We start from the raw sequence: 15,282 nt of genomic DNA, 5'->3' as shown, positions 1-15,282 counted from the left end.
ATGCCTCCACTCAGCATCCCCAACAGGACCATGCTGCTCTGCAGAGCATGCCCAATGCATTAGCCAGGTCCAGCCCTACAGCAGGAAACAGCCCATCTCCCCCCAGACCCTGCCTCCACACACCATTGCTCTAGCAATGAGATTGAGATAAGTTTTCCCTCACTGCCACTCCAGCTTCCCTGTGTCATGCAGGACCTTCAGAGTGGCTGACCCTATTTTGAAAAACAAAGCATGAAGCGTTTTCATTCTTTATTTTACAAAAATAAACCAGTTTCACCCTGGTACTCTGTGTCCCCCAACCTTCCCCTCCACCCCTGTTCTCATTCCTGTGCCTGGAGCTTCTGATGCTGCACGCTGCAGCCGGCCACTGGCACAAAGGCAGCCTGTGATGTCCCCAGGCAGGAACCAGAGAACAGCTGATGCTGAATTCTCCTCTTTCCATGATCCAAGCTGGAAACTGCCTGAAGATGCCTGCTGGTGGCTCTGCCATTTCTGCACAGGGAACAAGTCTTGGACAAAGTCACTCAGAGTACACACTTCGAGAAGGGGTGTTTGTCCGTTCACCCCTCTCCAGATGGAAAAGTGAGCCCCACAAATAGGTTCTTGGCCGCCCCAAGTAGGCTCAGTGCTGGAAGCGCGGGGAACTGATGTGGGGCTGGTGGAAGGAGTGCGCAGCATAAAGCACCTCCGGGGGTGGTGGGGGGGGCGATGCCAGGATGGAGCAGAGCGGTTCGTGGGAGCTCAGCACCGAGGTGAAGTGCTTCATCTCCTCTGTCAACTGCTTGATCTCCCGGCGCAGGGCTGCGTTCTGCCTCTCCAGGTCTTCGCTCTCCTGGGGAGACAAAACCACGGAGGCTTCCTCAGCTGCAGGTGTGAATGGGGACGCGGGGGGAGGGGGAGGCGGGGGAGAGCGGTGCGATTACAAGTGGGGCTGTAGGAGCTGCCCTGCATTAGAGCGTGTCGCAGCATCGTGCCCTGGGACCCGTTCTGATCATAGAATCATAAAGGTTGGAAAAGACCAGTAAGATCAGCTAGTCCAACCCTCAAACCACTCCCACCGTGCCCGCTAAACTGCGTCCCTCAGCGTCGCCTCCCATCCCCTCCCAGCCGGTGCTCTCCAGGAGCAGAGCTAGGGTCTGCTGCCGACACCTCTCAGCCCAGCACTTTCCAGAACACCACGTTTCCGGCAAATTCAGCACCGAGCGGCAGCAGGGCAACACCCCCCTGCAGCAGGCTGGGTGCGGGTGCGATGCTGGCGGCTCGGGCTTACGAGAAGTGCGCCCGCCCAGGCTTTCTCGCTCCCTCTCACGCACATGCACGCTGCTGGCCGCTTCCCGGGCCGTGCGGCCGGGGGGAGGGTGCGCCGAATAACCGCCGTCTTTAACCAGAAAACCACCTGCCACAGGAAACCTGTCATTGCCCTGGAAAGAAAAGACTCACTGCTTCCTGCTAGCAGCCGGGGAAACCAGCGGCACGGCGGGGAGGAGGGGGGAGACGCTTGAGTCAGAAGAAAAGAGAAACCCGGGCCTCAGAGATGAATTATTACTGATATTAATGAGAATAACAACAAAGGGGCTATGCTCTGCCTTGCCTCAGCGATCCGGAGCAAAGCACACCCTTTGCTAGTGGGAGGTGGGCAGCTCCAAGTGGGCATCCCAGGTACTGGTGGCCACGCAGCAAGACAGAAGGAAGCAGGGAGCGCTCTGGGAATTCAGCCAAAGCAGGACCTGGGAGAGCTGCACCAGGTCCCCGGAGGAGTGAACCTGTCAGACCTCCACCGCTGCACTGACTGCTGGAGGTGCCTGCTCTCCACACACAGTGTAAATGCACCCAGCACTTACAGCACTAGATGGGCATCATCTCTGGGATGTGACAAAATGTTTTGTCACTGATGTCAGGCTGTGAGCTGACAGAAATCGCCTTGTGGCCAGGAGCTCCAACCTCACTGCGACTCGTTCCCCTCAGCACAAGCTGGGATACCTGGGGACAGATGGAGCTGCTGGCTCCTTTAAAGCACCTCCACCCCAACTTTTCTGGGCAGAACTGTGTAAAGGCGCCATTCCTCATGCAGAGCCCACCAGAGACAGAGGGGACTAGGGATGAACTGGAAAAGCCTTAGCAAAAATTCACCATCCACTCTCTACTTGCCTCCATGTGCTTCTTCAGCAGTCCCAGATCCCAGCTCATGGGAGAGAAATGAGTCTCTGTTACTGATGCCATTTGAACATTTATCTGCTAAGAAAGTTGTCTGTTGTATGCCCTAAGAGCAGCCCAATTCTTGGTGCAAATCAGGATTTTCCTGAGGGAAGATGAGAGCCCCTATCCATCTCTAGGATTGTGTAGGACAGAGCACCAGGCCCAAGAAAGTGTCTGTCTCCACCCCTCAAACGTGCAGCTCCCAGAGCCATTGCTGCTGGCAGAACTAATGAATGCAGACAGCCTGGAGCCATGTCACTTCTACCAGTATCACCCACTATATAGGAAAGAGTGAGATCTCTGTTGTAAAATCAGCTGCAAGCATGGACTGAGAGTGAGAGGTAAGGCTCAGGAACAACACCTCAGTTCTTTCCAAATTGAGGATTTGGGGAAATGTGAAGACTTCTAAGTCAAAGGATGTTTTTTTGAACGTGAACTTGACTATCACGCTTCAAAGGGATAACATACTTAAGTGACAAGGATGGCTTTGCATGCTGCAGGCCACATGCACTGCATCCTGCTCACCAGCAGCCCAAAACACAGGATTGCATTTATCAGTGCAAAATGCGAAGGTGCTTGCCCCTAAGTTCCAACACTGATCAGATGCTCCTGGCCAAGTGCACACAGCAGGAAGTGGCCATCCCTCCTGACATGTACATTCCTGATTCACCACTCTGGGAGGAGCTGCAGAGTGCCTGTGGTGCCACAGGGTAGAATAGGACAACAGGGGTGAAACCAAAGCAGGGAAAATCCATGCTGCGCAAGAGGAAATGCCTCCAGGTACTGTATGGTATTCAGATGTAAGAAGGGATGCATGCTCTGCCATAGGGATGTTTTAAAATACTGGAAAATGATTAATAGTTTTTCATCTGCATTGTGCAGCATTTCAAAAAGGCTTGCTTGTATGCTTGTTGCATCACCAAACAAGTAAGTAACAACATGAAGCACGAACCTGGAAGCCTGATGAACCCGTGCTTTCCCGTGCAACCCTAATGAAGCTGTGCTTTCAAAGAGCTTCTGGCTGAAGCATTCAGAAGAAGTCAAGGGAGGAAATTGGTCATGCCAAACCGAGAAATAAAGTCTTGATATTGAACTGCATGCTAAACTAAAGGCTTCAGTGGCCATCAGGGTAGTGACAACAGGACATGCCAGGCATGAATCCTGGCAGCAGTGACCCCATGGGAAAGGCAGACATGGTACCGGTGACACAGAATGAGTCATCTCGATTGAGCCTAGAGAGGAAACCTGTAACATTTGGTAGATGAACCAGAGGATTTCACTCTGGATCTGCTGAAGGAGGAGTGTCCCTGGGCATCTCAGTAAAGAAAAGCCGCCCATGCCATTAGCACTGCCTCCAACACCCTGACTTGGCTCCACTGTTCCTGTCCTGGCTCAACCAAGTACCTCTGTTCCTATGCCCCCAGGAGAGAGCACGCTGTCCCCACTATGAGCCCTCCATGCAGGGAATGGAGAAGGCTGGATGTGCTCACCAAGTGCAGAGTATCTGCTTTCTGGGTCTGCCGCAGCCGGCTCTTCTGGGCAGCAATGCGGTTCTTCTCCCTCCTCTGGACTTTCCTCATGTCATCAGAAGAGTCCTAGGGAAACATGAGGCATGGAAATGACTGCAGCAACCCTCCTTCACCCTGCTTCTGCTGGGTTGGAGATGGGAAAGGAGACACAGCAGATAACAGCATTGAAGCACAGGCTATGAAATACATCCTCCTCAGCACAAAGGTAAAGTTCTGCCTCAGGGACATGTGATGCTTTTGACATCTCAGATGCCAGGAGAGACAGATCTGATCCCCTCACCATCCTGGCACAACTGCTTTGCCAAGACACCAGCCAAGGATATGACTTCAGGAACATGGACAAGGACCTCTCCAGAAGAGAGAGAATTTGAGTTCCTTGCTCAGGAAACCTTTCCCTTCTCCACTCTGGAAAGATATGGCACTGCAGTTATTCCAGCTCCTTGGCTAAATTGGTTTTCCAGAGATGTATCCTGTGCTTTCCTCCTTCCATCCCTGTAGGTCCCAAACCCTCTCCCCACCACCCTTCTCTGTCAGCTTTGGATTGTTGCAGACGCTTATAGCATGGTGCAGCTCACTATAACACTGCATGCTTAACTAGGCAGACTCTGACTTTTAGCCATATCCCCAGATCTCCTTCACTCCAGCTCTTCCATCCCTGTTGTTTGCTCCTTTCTGTATTCCATTGGCAGCAACATCCACAGTGCTGCCCATGGTGCTCCTGAGCCCTTGGCAGAGGGGAGCTCAGTCTTTTGGTGCCAGGTCACGAGCTTTGTGCAGCAGCCCTTCTCTGCTCAGATCTGGTCCTGCTGCTGCCTTCTGGCAGTTAAAACTGTCATACAGATTCTTTCATCTTCTGTTTTCATATGGTGCTGCCTCTTTTGTGGACTCTAACATTCGCACCACTGCTCCCCCACAGGTCTATGAAACTCAGCCACAAAAGTTATCTTCCCAGCCCATCAGTCTGTCCACATCCTCTCCCCCCTCCACCCCGCCCAAGATCTTTTCTCTTCTTTGAACTTAACCGTTTTATCCTTGCCTTCATTGCATTCATCCTACCAACTTCATACATGGTAGATCCCAAGTACTGCACCAAGCCCAGTCCCTTGACAGTGTCTGTGCTTCAACCTCTTCTCCCCCAGGATGCCTCCCCATCCCTGGCTGCAAGCCTGAAATCACCAGCTCTAATCATCCTGGAGATTTCTGAGCAAAGTCTCAGCACTAGACAGTGGCAAACGATACCTATAGTGAAGGTGATAGAAATAACTTGGGCTTGTGTTAGTTTCTGCCAGAACTACCATTAAGGCACTCTGTGCAATAACAAAAATTCCCTCAGCCTAGTATCACTGAGATGAAAACCTTCTGAAGATGAATAAGAAGAGCAGACCCAAAGCAGCAGGGTTTCCCCCAGACCGAGTGCTCTGCAAGGCAGTGAGAAGCAGGCAGGTTCCCCTGAGCATCCTCTCAGTGACACTGGACTCTGCACACAGCCTCCTATATGGCAGTTAGCATGGGGCCCACCATGCCATGGAGTCCCCCCTTGTCCTCAGTACAGCCCAGCTCTCTGGGCTTCCTCTCCCCTACACCCCTTTCGGTGGGCACTGCTCCCAGCTCAGCCCCACATCCCACTCTCTCCACAGCAGTTCCTAGAAAGCCCCACCACAGTATGTCATGCAGGCAGCAGCAAGGGATGCCAGGCATCCTCACGGCCGCTCAGAGCCTCCTGCCAACCCGAAGGAGAGCTGGGGAGAGGCAGGGAAGGGTCCCCATTTACCTGCTTGCTAGGAGGGGGGGACTGGCTGGAGATGCTGGAGTCGCTGCTGTCGGAGCTGTGGGGCATGGCTCCTGTCTCTGGCTCCCAGGACCTCCTTGGCTTCCTTTGCACCTGTGGTATGCCTGGCTTCCCTCTTTCTCCCTTGATTCCTCCTCTGCCCTGGGGTGCTCGCTGGGCTCTAGCACCCTCCAGCCCAGAGGCACGCTGTCCTCCTGCCCTGTGCTCTGCTGCTTCCTCTGCCTCTCTGCTCTGAGCTCTGCACCTTCCTTTAGGTCTCAGCCTCCTGTGGTTTCTCAGAACCTAGGGGATGTAAGCTGAAAGTCACGTGGCCGGAAACTTTAAGACGAAGAAGAAAAGTTAAAGAAGAAGAAGAAAAAAAAAAAAAAAAAGCACATCTGGGAAAAATGAGCTTCAAAATAGCCTGAAAAAACCCCGAAAAACACCTTCAAGCAGTAGAAAAACAGCAAGATGGGTTTTCTCCGAGACAAACAGCAGAGATGTAAAGGGAAGAAAAGCCCCAGCCCTGGCTGCGAAAGCAGGACCCTCAAAGGAGGGCATCGCGGAGGAGGTGGTGTCAGGAGCCCCAGAAACTCCAGGGCAGGAGGAGCTGCGCACCCATGGTCTTATGAGGGCAGGAGGCAGTCCAGAGCTGGTGACCTCCATCACCCCAACCCTGCTGGGAAGTTCCAAGGCAGCCTCCCTCAACCCCGCAGCCCACTCGCCTGTCCTGCCACCCCCAGCACTGCCTGCGCAAGTGTCAGGGGAGACCTGCATCCTCAGCCAGCGTCACCTAGATGCTGCTGGTATCATGGCTTGTGTGTGTGGGATGAGCCAGGCCCAGATGAAAACAAAGAGCTGAGATGGAAGAACATTTGGAGTTGTTGGAGGGAGTGGGAGGGCCCTATAAACCCAGCAGCTAGAGCTGAGACCTGATTGTCACTCCATGCCACAGTACGAGCTTGTCCATCTTGGGTACAAGCAGCTGTTGTGCATGGGTCCTGGCTCCCTGCCTGCCTGCTTCCTTCTTGCCCTCTCTCACCATAGCCAGCATCAGAAGATGTGGAGACAGGAATATCACAGCATACTGGGCTTGTTTCCTTGCTATTTGCCCTCTGAGAGCACTCAGCTTTGGGCATGGCCTCACAGCTGCTGTGTTTCAGTTTGCCCCCACCTGCAGCCCTGCAGATGATGGTGTGAGAGCAGGGAGAAAAGCAAGACCATTCCCTTCCCAATCATCTTGCGGCATTGGAGCCAGAAGGGTGAGTGGGGCCGGGTGCCAGCAGGCTGTCCATCACAGACAGAAGTGCACATCCTCAGAGCAACTGGATGCACACACGTGCTGTGGAGGGCAGATAGTGAGCAAAGCACGAGCCCACCCACAGTAACGCACTACTATGGAAAGCAGCGGTTCGTAGTTCCCGCTTACCCGTGTTTCAATTCCTTCTGCTTCCTGCACAGGAATATCAAAGCCCAGCACAGTGCAGCACTGTACCCTAGCCCCAAACAGCTTGTGCTTTCACAGCCCCAAACCCACATGAGCGCCCTGTGCCAGGCACGGCGAGTGGGTGCTTGCAGCAGGGCAAATGCCCCTTGACTCCAGGAGCTCGGGGCCATGCCCACTGCCTTGGGCTACACATTCCATGCCCACTCCCTCTAGTGATGGACCTTTTCTTAACCCCCCACCTGACCCTCCCCTGACACAGCTCCATGCTGTTCCCTCAGGCCCTGTTGCTGTCACCAGAGAGCAGTGCTCACCTCTGCCCCTCCGCTCTCTGCGAGGAGCTGCAGGCTGCCATGAGGCCTTCCCTCAGCCTTCTCTCCAAGTGGAGGTGCACAGTCCCTACCTGTGAGCACAAAGTTTGCTTGCTCAACCAGAGCCTGCTCCCTGTGCTGGCTCTCTGAGCACACAGATCTCCTCAGAGCCCCAGGAACAGGGCACTCGCAGGGCACTGATGAGAAGAAGGGCAGATTCAGGGCTGCCAAGCTGCTGCTGGCAGACAAACCATTGAACCATCACTTCACTCACTGCCTCACTACACTTCCTCTGAATGCTACAACCCCACACAGTGCTTCTCTGCAGGAAGCACACTGTTGAATTCCCGCTGTCCAGAGGAAACCCACACTCCTCCGGCATCAAGCACATCTCATGGATTACCTGGGCTCCCATCCACCAGATCAGTAGTTCCTTCGAGCCTTCCTCAAAGTCTCTACAAGTTGCTGCTGCCGAAGGCAGGATGCAGAGAACTCCTTCCTCACTTGCCTCATCCTTGGGCAAACAAGCCAAATGCCCTCCTTTGGCAGCCAGCAAGCCCAGCAGCTGAGAAGCGATTCAGCCAGGGACAAGTAGTTGGCGGGATGCAGTTCTGGAAGCTGGGAAAGCAGCCACAAGTTGGGCAATTATTTCTATGCAAACTCATTTGATCCTCAAAAGGAAAGTCTGGAGCTACGCCTTAGCTGGGCTCTTCTTAGCAGCCCAGGGCTGATAGAGAAATCCCAGCTGGCAGCCTACCTAAGAACCAGTCACCTGACTGCCATGCTTTATGTTGGTGACTTAAACTCACACTGTGAATAGCATCCTCTGACTTTCTCTCTGGGATCATTTAAGCTTCTTGACCTTAATCACAGCAGCTGCAAAATCATTATCAGCAGCGCTGGATAAGCTTGCAAAAAGTGTTAGGTCACTGCCATACCAGCAGACCTATAGAGCAGGGATATTTCTCAGAGGAGTGTAGGGGAAGGATGGAGCCATCTGGTTCTGCATCAGTCCCTGCTGAAGGCAGTCCCATTACCTGAAGCGTGCAGGCGATGCGAGGGCAGAGAGGTGGCAGGGACTGGAGGCTGGGGGTTTGCATTACCTCAGCTACAGAGAAATGGTCTGACAGCGACAAGGTGCAACTCAGCAAGAACAAATGCAAATGTAAAGCAACGCAAAGTGTATAGAGAAGTGGGGAATAACCAGCTAGGCAGCAGAACAGCAGGGAAAAGTCTGGGGCTTACAGAGCCATCTCAAAGCAAAGCGTTGGCAGCAGCGCGGAGCTGTGCAAGCAGGCAGGCAGCAGGTGGGTGAGGGAGGTGAAGAGCGGCTCCCCCTCTCAAGGGGTAAAAAAGCCCAGAAGAAAATAACCCATGGGGTGAACGCACCAAGCTCCTGTGTGAAGAGGAAGGAGCGAAGATGATGGGTCCACTCGGCCTAGAAAAGAGAACTCCTGGGGGCGAGCAGAGGGCGAGGGAGGAAGGAGCTGTCTTTGATATGCTGTAATGGAAAGAGTGGTCAGCTGTTTTCTGTGCAGCCAGCACCAGGCTTCAATGGCAGTGAGAGAGATTCAGGTCAGAGGTTGAAAAGAGGTCAAAGTTAGAAAGGCAACGCTGTCCCCTTCACACGAAGTGGTGAGGAACAAACCTTTGTCACAAATGGCCTGGGTTTCATCCTGCTTCTGTAGGACAGGCTGGAAAGAGATGCTCCCAGGGTTTAAATAAGGTGACTTATTTACAGAATAACTACTACTAAGAGAGCACATTGTGCATCTGCCAGGCTTTAACTGCAGCCAGTCCCCACACCTGTCCATACATACTGCTTTCTCAGGAGAGAAGGCTGCTGCAGCTTCCCCATAAACCTACCGCATCCCTCTCACTCATCTTCTTTGTATGAGCACTCAGTGCATAGTGCTATTTAAAAAGCTAGCGTAGGGAAGTTATCAACTTCAGCCTCCTGTAAACCGTGGGGGTTGCTTCTGCTCCACATTAACATTTTATGCAAACACTTTTTCACAATACAAGCACAACAATTTGCATATATTCCCCATTCGAGTTCAAAGACTCTTGTGTGGGATTCAGTGCTGATGAGTGAGCAGTGGTGGTGAATGAAAGCCTCACACTACCTAGCAAGTTTCTGCAGCACAGCATCCCATCCCAGCAGCACAGGCTAGTCCTGTCTGCACCAGGGCAGCTTCCCCAGCTGGCAGGACAGCCCATCTCTATCCTAGGATTATATCACCTGTGCTAAGGTAAGGGGGAGCAGGAGAGCCAGGGCTTGGTCCCACTGATTTTATCCCACCTGAATCACACTGATCACCCATCCCACAAGCACTTTGAATCCACAATGAGCACAACCTCACAATCTACAGGAGACACATACATCCCAAATGAGTTATCAATGACAAGAGCTGTAAAATCAAGCACTCAAAAGTACAGAAAACTCAGAATTAGCTTCCTTAAGCACTCTGCACTTGCAGCCGTGTGCAATGTACTGTTCTGGGCTGGGCTTTATACCTGCAGTACTCATAGAGGTTCCTTCCCTGTCATTGCCACCTTACCTCTATCCCAGTGGTCTGATCCCACTTTGATGTCCTGCTTTTTCATTTCTTCACAGCCTCTTCCTAGTGCTAATCTCTTCAGCATCCCCAGGTGAGTGCTCGAGGACTGTTAATGAAGTTGTTTCCTCATCCACCTTTCCACGTGAAGGGGTAGAAATACTCCTGTTTTACAATTGCAAAATGAGAGATAAAGAGGGATTTAGCTCATAAGTACTCATTAATTTTGGACATTTTAGCTAATTAACAACTAATTTTTTAGTTGTTAGAGCCAGTGTTTCTGGCTCGATGTAGAAATTCATTTAAGCAGGCCCCAGTTCCTGATGTCTGTGGCTGCAGCTGCAACCTTTTAGATCTTCCACAAAGCAGACCTGGCAAATGAGGAACACATGGCTGCTCCTGTGAAAGACTTGCTTATGCAGCTCACCAGGTCACTTTGGGGCAGATTCAGCTCTCTTAGAAGGCACCAAAGGTTTGCCCAGGAGACCTCCTTTCCTTCTGTAGTCCCTCGTTTCCTTGTCTGGTAGGAGTGTCAGCCCTGGTAAGAAAGCAGGTAGCCCAGTAGGCCAGCTCTCGGTCCACTCCAGCAGTGGTCCAGCCTGGCTGATGAAGATGTGGTCATCTAGGGCAAAAAGCAGAGGTAATCACATGTATGAGACTGCTGAAGTTAGGTTGCCCAGATAAAGCCATTTCTGGCAATGTATAGCTCTTCTGTACCTGTCTTTGCCACTTCTATGAACTTTTTTGAATGTCTTTGGTGTGCATTGTATGTGTCCCTGTCTATGCGTCACAAGAAGAAAACTATAGAAACTAATCTCCACATGTTTGCTCTCCAGGACAGGGTGTCCCAGCAGAGCTCAGCAGGGTCTGGCCTCCAGCACACCCCAGAGCTTCAGTCTTGGGGCACAAATAATGTGTTCACACCAGGTTGCTGAAGGGATCAGCCACAGGACTTAGCAGCTCATGAGCAAGCATAGCACTTGGGTGTGTGCTTACATGCCTCTCCAGGTCACAGATTACAAAACCTGGTGTGGTACTGAGAATCTCAGAATTGCAGGAGTCGGAAAGGACCTCTAGAGATCGTTGAGGCCAATCCCCTGCCAAAGCAGGTTCCTTATACAGATCGCACAGATAGGCATCTAGATGAGTCTTGAATATCTTCCTAGGACACTCCACAGTCTCTCTGGGCAACTTGTTCCAGTCCTCCGTCACCCTTACTGTAAAGAAATTCTTCCTCATGTTTGTTTGGCACTTTCTACATTCTGGTTTTATGCTATTGCTCCTTGTCCAATCAACACAGCACTGAAATTAATCTGGTCTCACCCCATCGCTTCTCATGCTTTAGATCCGATCCCCTCTCAGTCTCCTTTTCTCTAGGCCAAACAGATCCAGGTCTCTCAGCTTTTCCTCATATGGGAGATGCTCCAGGCCCTTTATCATCTCTCTGGTCCTCCGTGGGACTCTTTCTAGAAGATCCCTGTCTTTTTTGTACTAGGGTGCCCAGAACTGGACACAGTAGTCTAAATGTGGCCTCACCAGGGCAGACTAGAGGGGGAGGATCACCTCCCTTGACCTGCTGGCCACGCTCTTTTTAATGCACCCCGAGATACCATTGGCCTTCTTGGCCACAGGGGCGCACTGCTGGTTCACAGCCAACCTGTCGTCCACCGGGACACCCAGGTCCTTTTCTGCAGAGCTCCTTTCCAGCAGGTCAGCGCCTGAGCGGAGCTGATGTATATTGTTATTTCTCCCCAGACACCAAGGCCAAATTTTCTCCAGTTGCTTTCTTCAAAGTACCCAGTCCCTTTCTTACCAGGAGCAAACCTGACCACTCAGTCCACTGGATGAGCATTGACATGGGGCTCCAGAAGGCCTCTCCTCCACCTGTTGCTGGTAAATCAAGGCTTTTCTTCTTCCCCTGACAAGACAGAGCCCACCATCATGTTGCACTCTACAACTTCCTGAAGGGAGGTTGTGGTGAAGAGGGGTTTGGCCTCTTCTCCCAGGCAACGAACAGGACCCGGGGAAATGGCCACAAGTTTAGGTTGGCGTGAGGAAAAACTTTTTCTCTCAGAGAGTGATCAGGCACTGGAATGGCCTGTCCAGGAGGGTGGTGGAGTCACCATCCCTGGCAGTGTTCAAGAGGCGCCTGGATGAGGAGCTGCAAGATATGGTTTAGTTTGTGGTAGCAATGGTAATGAGAAGACGGTTGGACTGGATGATCTTACAGGTTGTTTCCAACCTTGTGATTCTATGATTCTATGATCTGACTTATCCAAGTGCATGGACACAGTGTGTGCACAGCTGCTGTCTGACGGTTTGACTCACCTCGATGGCAGTATCGTTCAGCAATGGTGGGGAAGGCCCGAAGAGGAAGGGCAGCGACCCGTTTAACCAGAGCGGCTGATCCACCCAGGGCAGGTTACCGGTGCTTGCAGGAGGCTGCAGCCCCAGCTTCCTTTATGTATTTCCAGACCATGAGGCAGGAACGGTGTGTGGCTGTGCAGCTCCACACACCTCAGGCCCATGCTAATGTTGCAGTGGGTCCAAATGAGCATCAACCTTTTTACTCCTAGGGATGGCTGCAGCTTGACAGGGTCTGATCCTCGCTGGGCACTACTGCCATGCCCTGGGACATGGGGCGTAGGAGAAAACACAATACTTGTCTCCTAAATTAATGCATGATTCCTTTCAACCTCACCCTCACCATCTGTTCAACCCTCCCAACAACAGGGCACAATATGTTTGGGGCATGTTCTTGCAGCAAGTAGACTCGAAGATGCCCTTCTCAGCAGCGAATGTCTGAACAGCAGGACTGCTCCAAGCACACTCCCATCCCAACAGCAGCTTCTTCACTTTCTCCCTTTTTTCTTCACCATTTTACCCTTTCCCCCCCCTCAATTCTCAGGATCTCATGCCCCGCAGTGCCTGGGAGGTGGAACAAGGGAGAGGGGCTGCAGCTCAGCCCCAGCACGAGGAGCTCCTGCTGCTGCTGCTGACAACTCCCACTGTAGCTTCAAAGAGGGGACAGAAAAAGGCAGAATCTCCTTCCCTCACCCCTGTGTCCAAGAGCCATGCCATTTCCTAACTTTTTTTAATCCAAACCCTTGGACCCGAGTTTGGACATCCTCATTTTTCAGGAGTACCTTATCCTCAGTGCTCTGCGATGCCAGCGGGCACCTTGTCCACCTGCACAAAGCAATTAGCTGCTCTGAAAAGTGTGTCAGTTTACCAGTTTGAAATGAGTTGTCTTTCCATTTCTTTGAACATCTTGTGAGGGGGTGAGCAGGGGAACAGACTTCTCTCTAAGCCAGGCATTGCTCTACACATCTCTATCATGCGGCATTTCATTAGTTTCCGCTCTAAACTACTGGGACTTTTAGTCTCCACATAGGGAAATTTTCCTATGCCACAGATTGAGGTCAGTGCCCATCTTTGGACGTCCCCCATTTTCACAGTGGGGCAAGTAGAAGTGATGCAACACACAAGGCAAGATGTCCCACAGCCATCTATACTGTTATAATAAGATGGACACGCTCTCCCATTCCCATTCCCTAAGCTCCGTCCCTCTTTCCCCACTGCTGCACAGAGGCTGGATACTCCCAGTATCTGGCTGGCACTCCCAGTTTGAGCATGGCTTTGAACCCATTTGCACCCTCACTGTGCTGCGTGTCTGACAGCCAGTGCTTGGCCATGCTCTGGAATGTGGTGAGAAGCAATACTGAGCTGCAGCAGCCCTGGCATGTGGTGGCCATCAGGCAGGGAGATGCCCATGCACTTGGCTCTGTGCAGGCAGCGAGACACAGCAGGGCACTCTGGCACTCCTTGCTGCTCCTAAAACCTTGTTCACATCAGCCAGAGACCTGATGGCATCGACTGGCAGCAGAGTGGCTGCAGGAAGTCCTATTTCAGCTGCCCTGCTGTGAGAGGCCCAGTCAACGTCTCGCTGGTATCTCAGCTTGCTACACAACCAACATCTGCAGCGTGGAAGTGATGAGTGCATCAGGTCACATTGCTAAGGAGGAAGATTTCCACCAAAAAGGAGAGATGTCTCCACTAGCAGATACCTACAGAAGTGCAGCAGCGACTCTTCCTGGCACCCACAGGGTGTGCCTGTATGGCAGATCCCAGCAGATACACGCTGAGAGGCACCTGCTGATGCCCACAACCCCCCTCCAGCACACTGCCTTGACCACCTCACAGGGCTACGGCACTCAGCAGCACTGCGCAGTGCGCTGCCAGCAGCAACCAAAAGGCACACGCTGGCCTGCCTGGAGGCCCCACCAGCACCAGGGCAGGCACAAAGCCTCACCGCCCACCTCCTCCCGGCAGCCCCAGCCTTGCTGCCGCAGGTTTCCAGCAGATCCTCCTCAGCCAGTGGTGCTGCTGGAATCAGGGCACTGGCGAAGCCGCCACAGGAACTGCAGCGTCAGGAGTCAGGACTTCCCCCGACAGCAATACAGATGACAGCTCAGCAAGTTCATTCTGCAGAAACTAGATAACATCAGCTCAAGGTGGTGGTTACTGGCAAAGGATCCTGTTCCTGAAGCTTCATCTGAGACGTGACAGGCGGCAGCGAAACCTTGCTGTCACACATACCCAGATTCTGCTCTTGCTTCGAGCCACATGGGGCTTTGGAAGTAGCACCGAGCACACACTGGGTGCTGCTTCTTGCAGTGCTGAGCCTGTACCCTCGCCTCCAGGCTCTGTCTACGGGCTGGAGGAAGCAGCGGGTGGATTCTCTCGCTCCCTGCAGCCATGCCATGCTGGTGGCCCCGCTTCAGCTGTGGGCTGTGCTGGCATCACTCAGAGCAGACCGGCACCACGTGAACCAGTTTCCGTGTCTCTTGGTAAATATCAAGGCTGGGGATTTCTAGGGGTTGTTTTCCAGCCAGATAAGTAGATGGACCAATAAAGACAAAGATAAGTGAATACCTGCCGGCCTTGGCTCAAAAGGGAACAAGAGCGGGTCATTGCCAAAGGTTAGCTGACACCACTCATCGCAGCGTCATGGAATCACCCCGAGAAAAGTAGCGGCCGATGAGGCTCTCCCCAAAGACGGAAATGGACAGAACCCCGTGGGTCCCCTATGGGCCTCGGCTCTCCCACGGCCGCGCAGCCCCTCCTGCTGGCGGCCCCTGGCAGCACCGGGCTCGGGGTACCACCGGCGTGCTGGGTGGGCAGCGAGTTGACCTTTGGGAAGCAGCCTTCATCTTTTTGAAGAGAAATCCCCCATCACCAACCTTCCCGTGGGACTCTGGTGGAAAGATGACACTGCCACCTGCTTTGGGTTTAGGAGCTCCATCTTGGCTCAGAGCAAGGAGCAGGCTGGCCCAGCGCTGGAAGCTGAACGAGGGCTGGACTCAGATGCAACACTATGGGCCTGGCGGGCTTGCACCTGGAACGTGCTCCTGCTTCTGCACATCCCCAGGAGATAGCACTGTAACGCACCACTGCAGTCCAACCAAGTGCTCTG

The 15,282-nt window shown here is 52.8% G+C and overlaps 1 protein-coding gene across 3 annotated transcripts; it reads right to left on the bottom strand.

The window, feature by feature from the left end:
• Positions 1-236: 236 nt before the first annotated feature.
• On the bottom strand, positions 237-9,203 carry BATF (basic leucine zipper ATF-like transcription factor). Of its 3 annotated transcripts, none has more exons than XM_031593906.2 (4): positions 8,897-9,203; positions 5,497-5,796; positions 3,687-3,791; positions 237-832 (listed from the first exon to the last, which is right to left on the bottom strand). In XM_031593906.2, the coding sequence occupies exons 1-4, from the start codon at positions 8,921-8,923 to the stop codon at positions 623-625; spliced, it is 642 nt and encodes a 213-aa protein (XP_031449766.2). In that variant the 5' UTR covers positions 8,924-9,203; the 3' UTR covers positions 237-622. The 3 variants fall into 3 exon arrangements, with proteins under 3 accessions (XP_031449766.2, XP_089997518.1, XP_089997517.1); XM_090141392.1 differs by lacking the exon at positions 8,897-9,203 and adding an exon at positions 8,638-8,655; XM_090141391.1 differs by lacking the exon at positions 8,897-9,203 and adding an exon at positions 7,652-8,140.
• Between the last annotated feature and the right edge of the window lie 6,079 nt (positions 9,204-15,282).

The sequence above is a fragment of the Phasianus colchicus genome, chromosome 5, assembly GCF_987193195.1.
Source record: "Phasianus colchicus chromosome 5, bPhaCol1.hap1.1, whole genome shotgun sequence".
NCBI classification, from domain to species: Eukaryota; Metazoa; Chordata; class Aves; order Galliformes; family Phasianidae; genus Phasianus; species Phasianus colchicus.
This window is presented reverse-complemented; position numbering and strand designations above follow the sequence as displayed.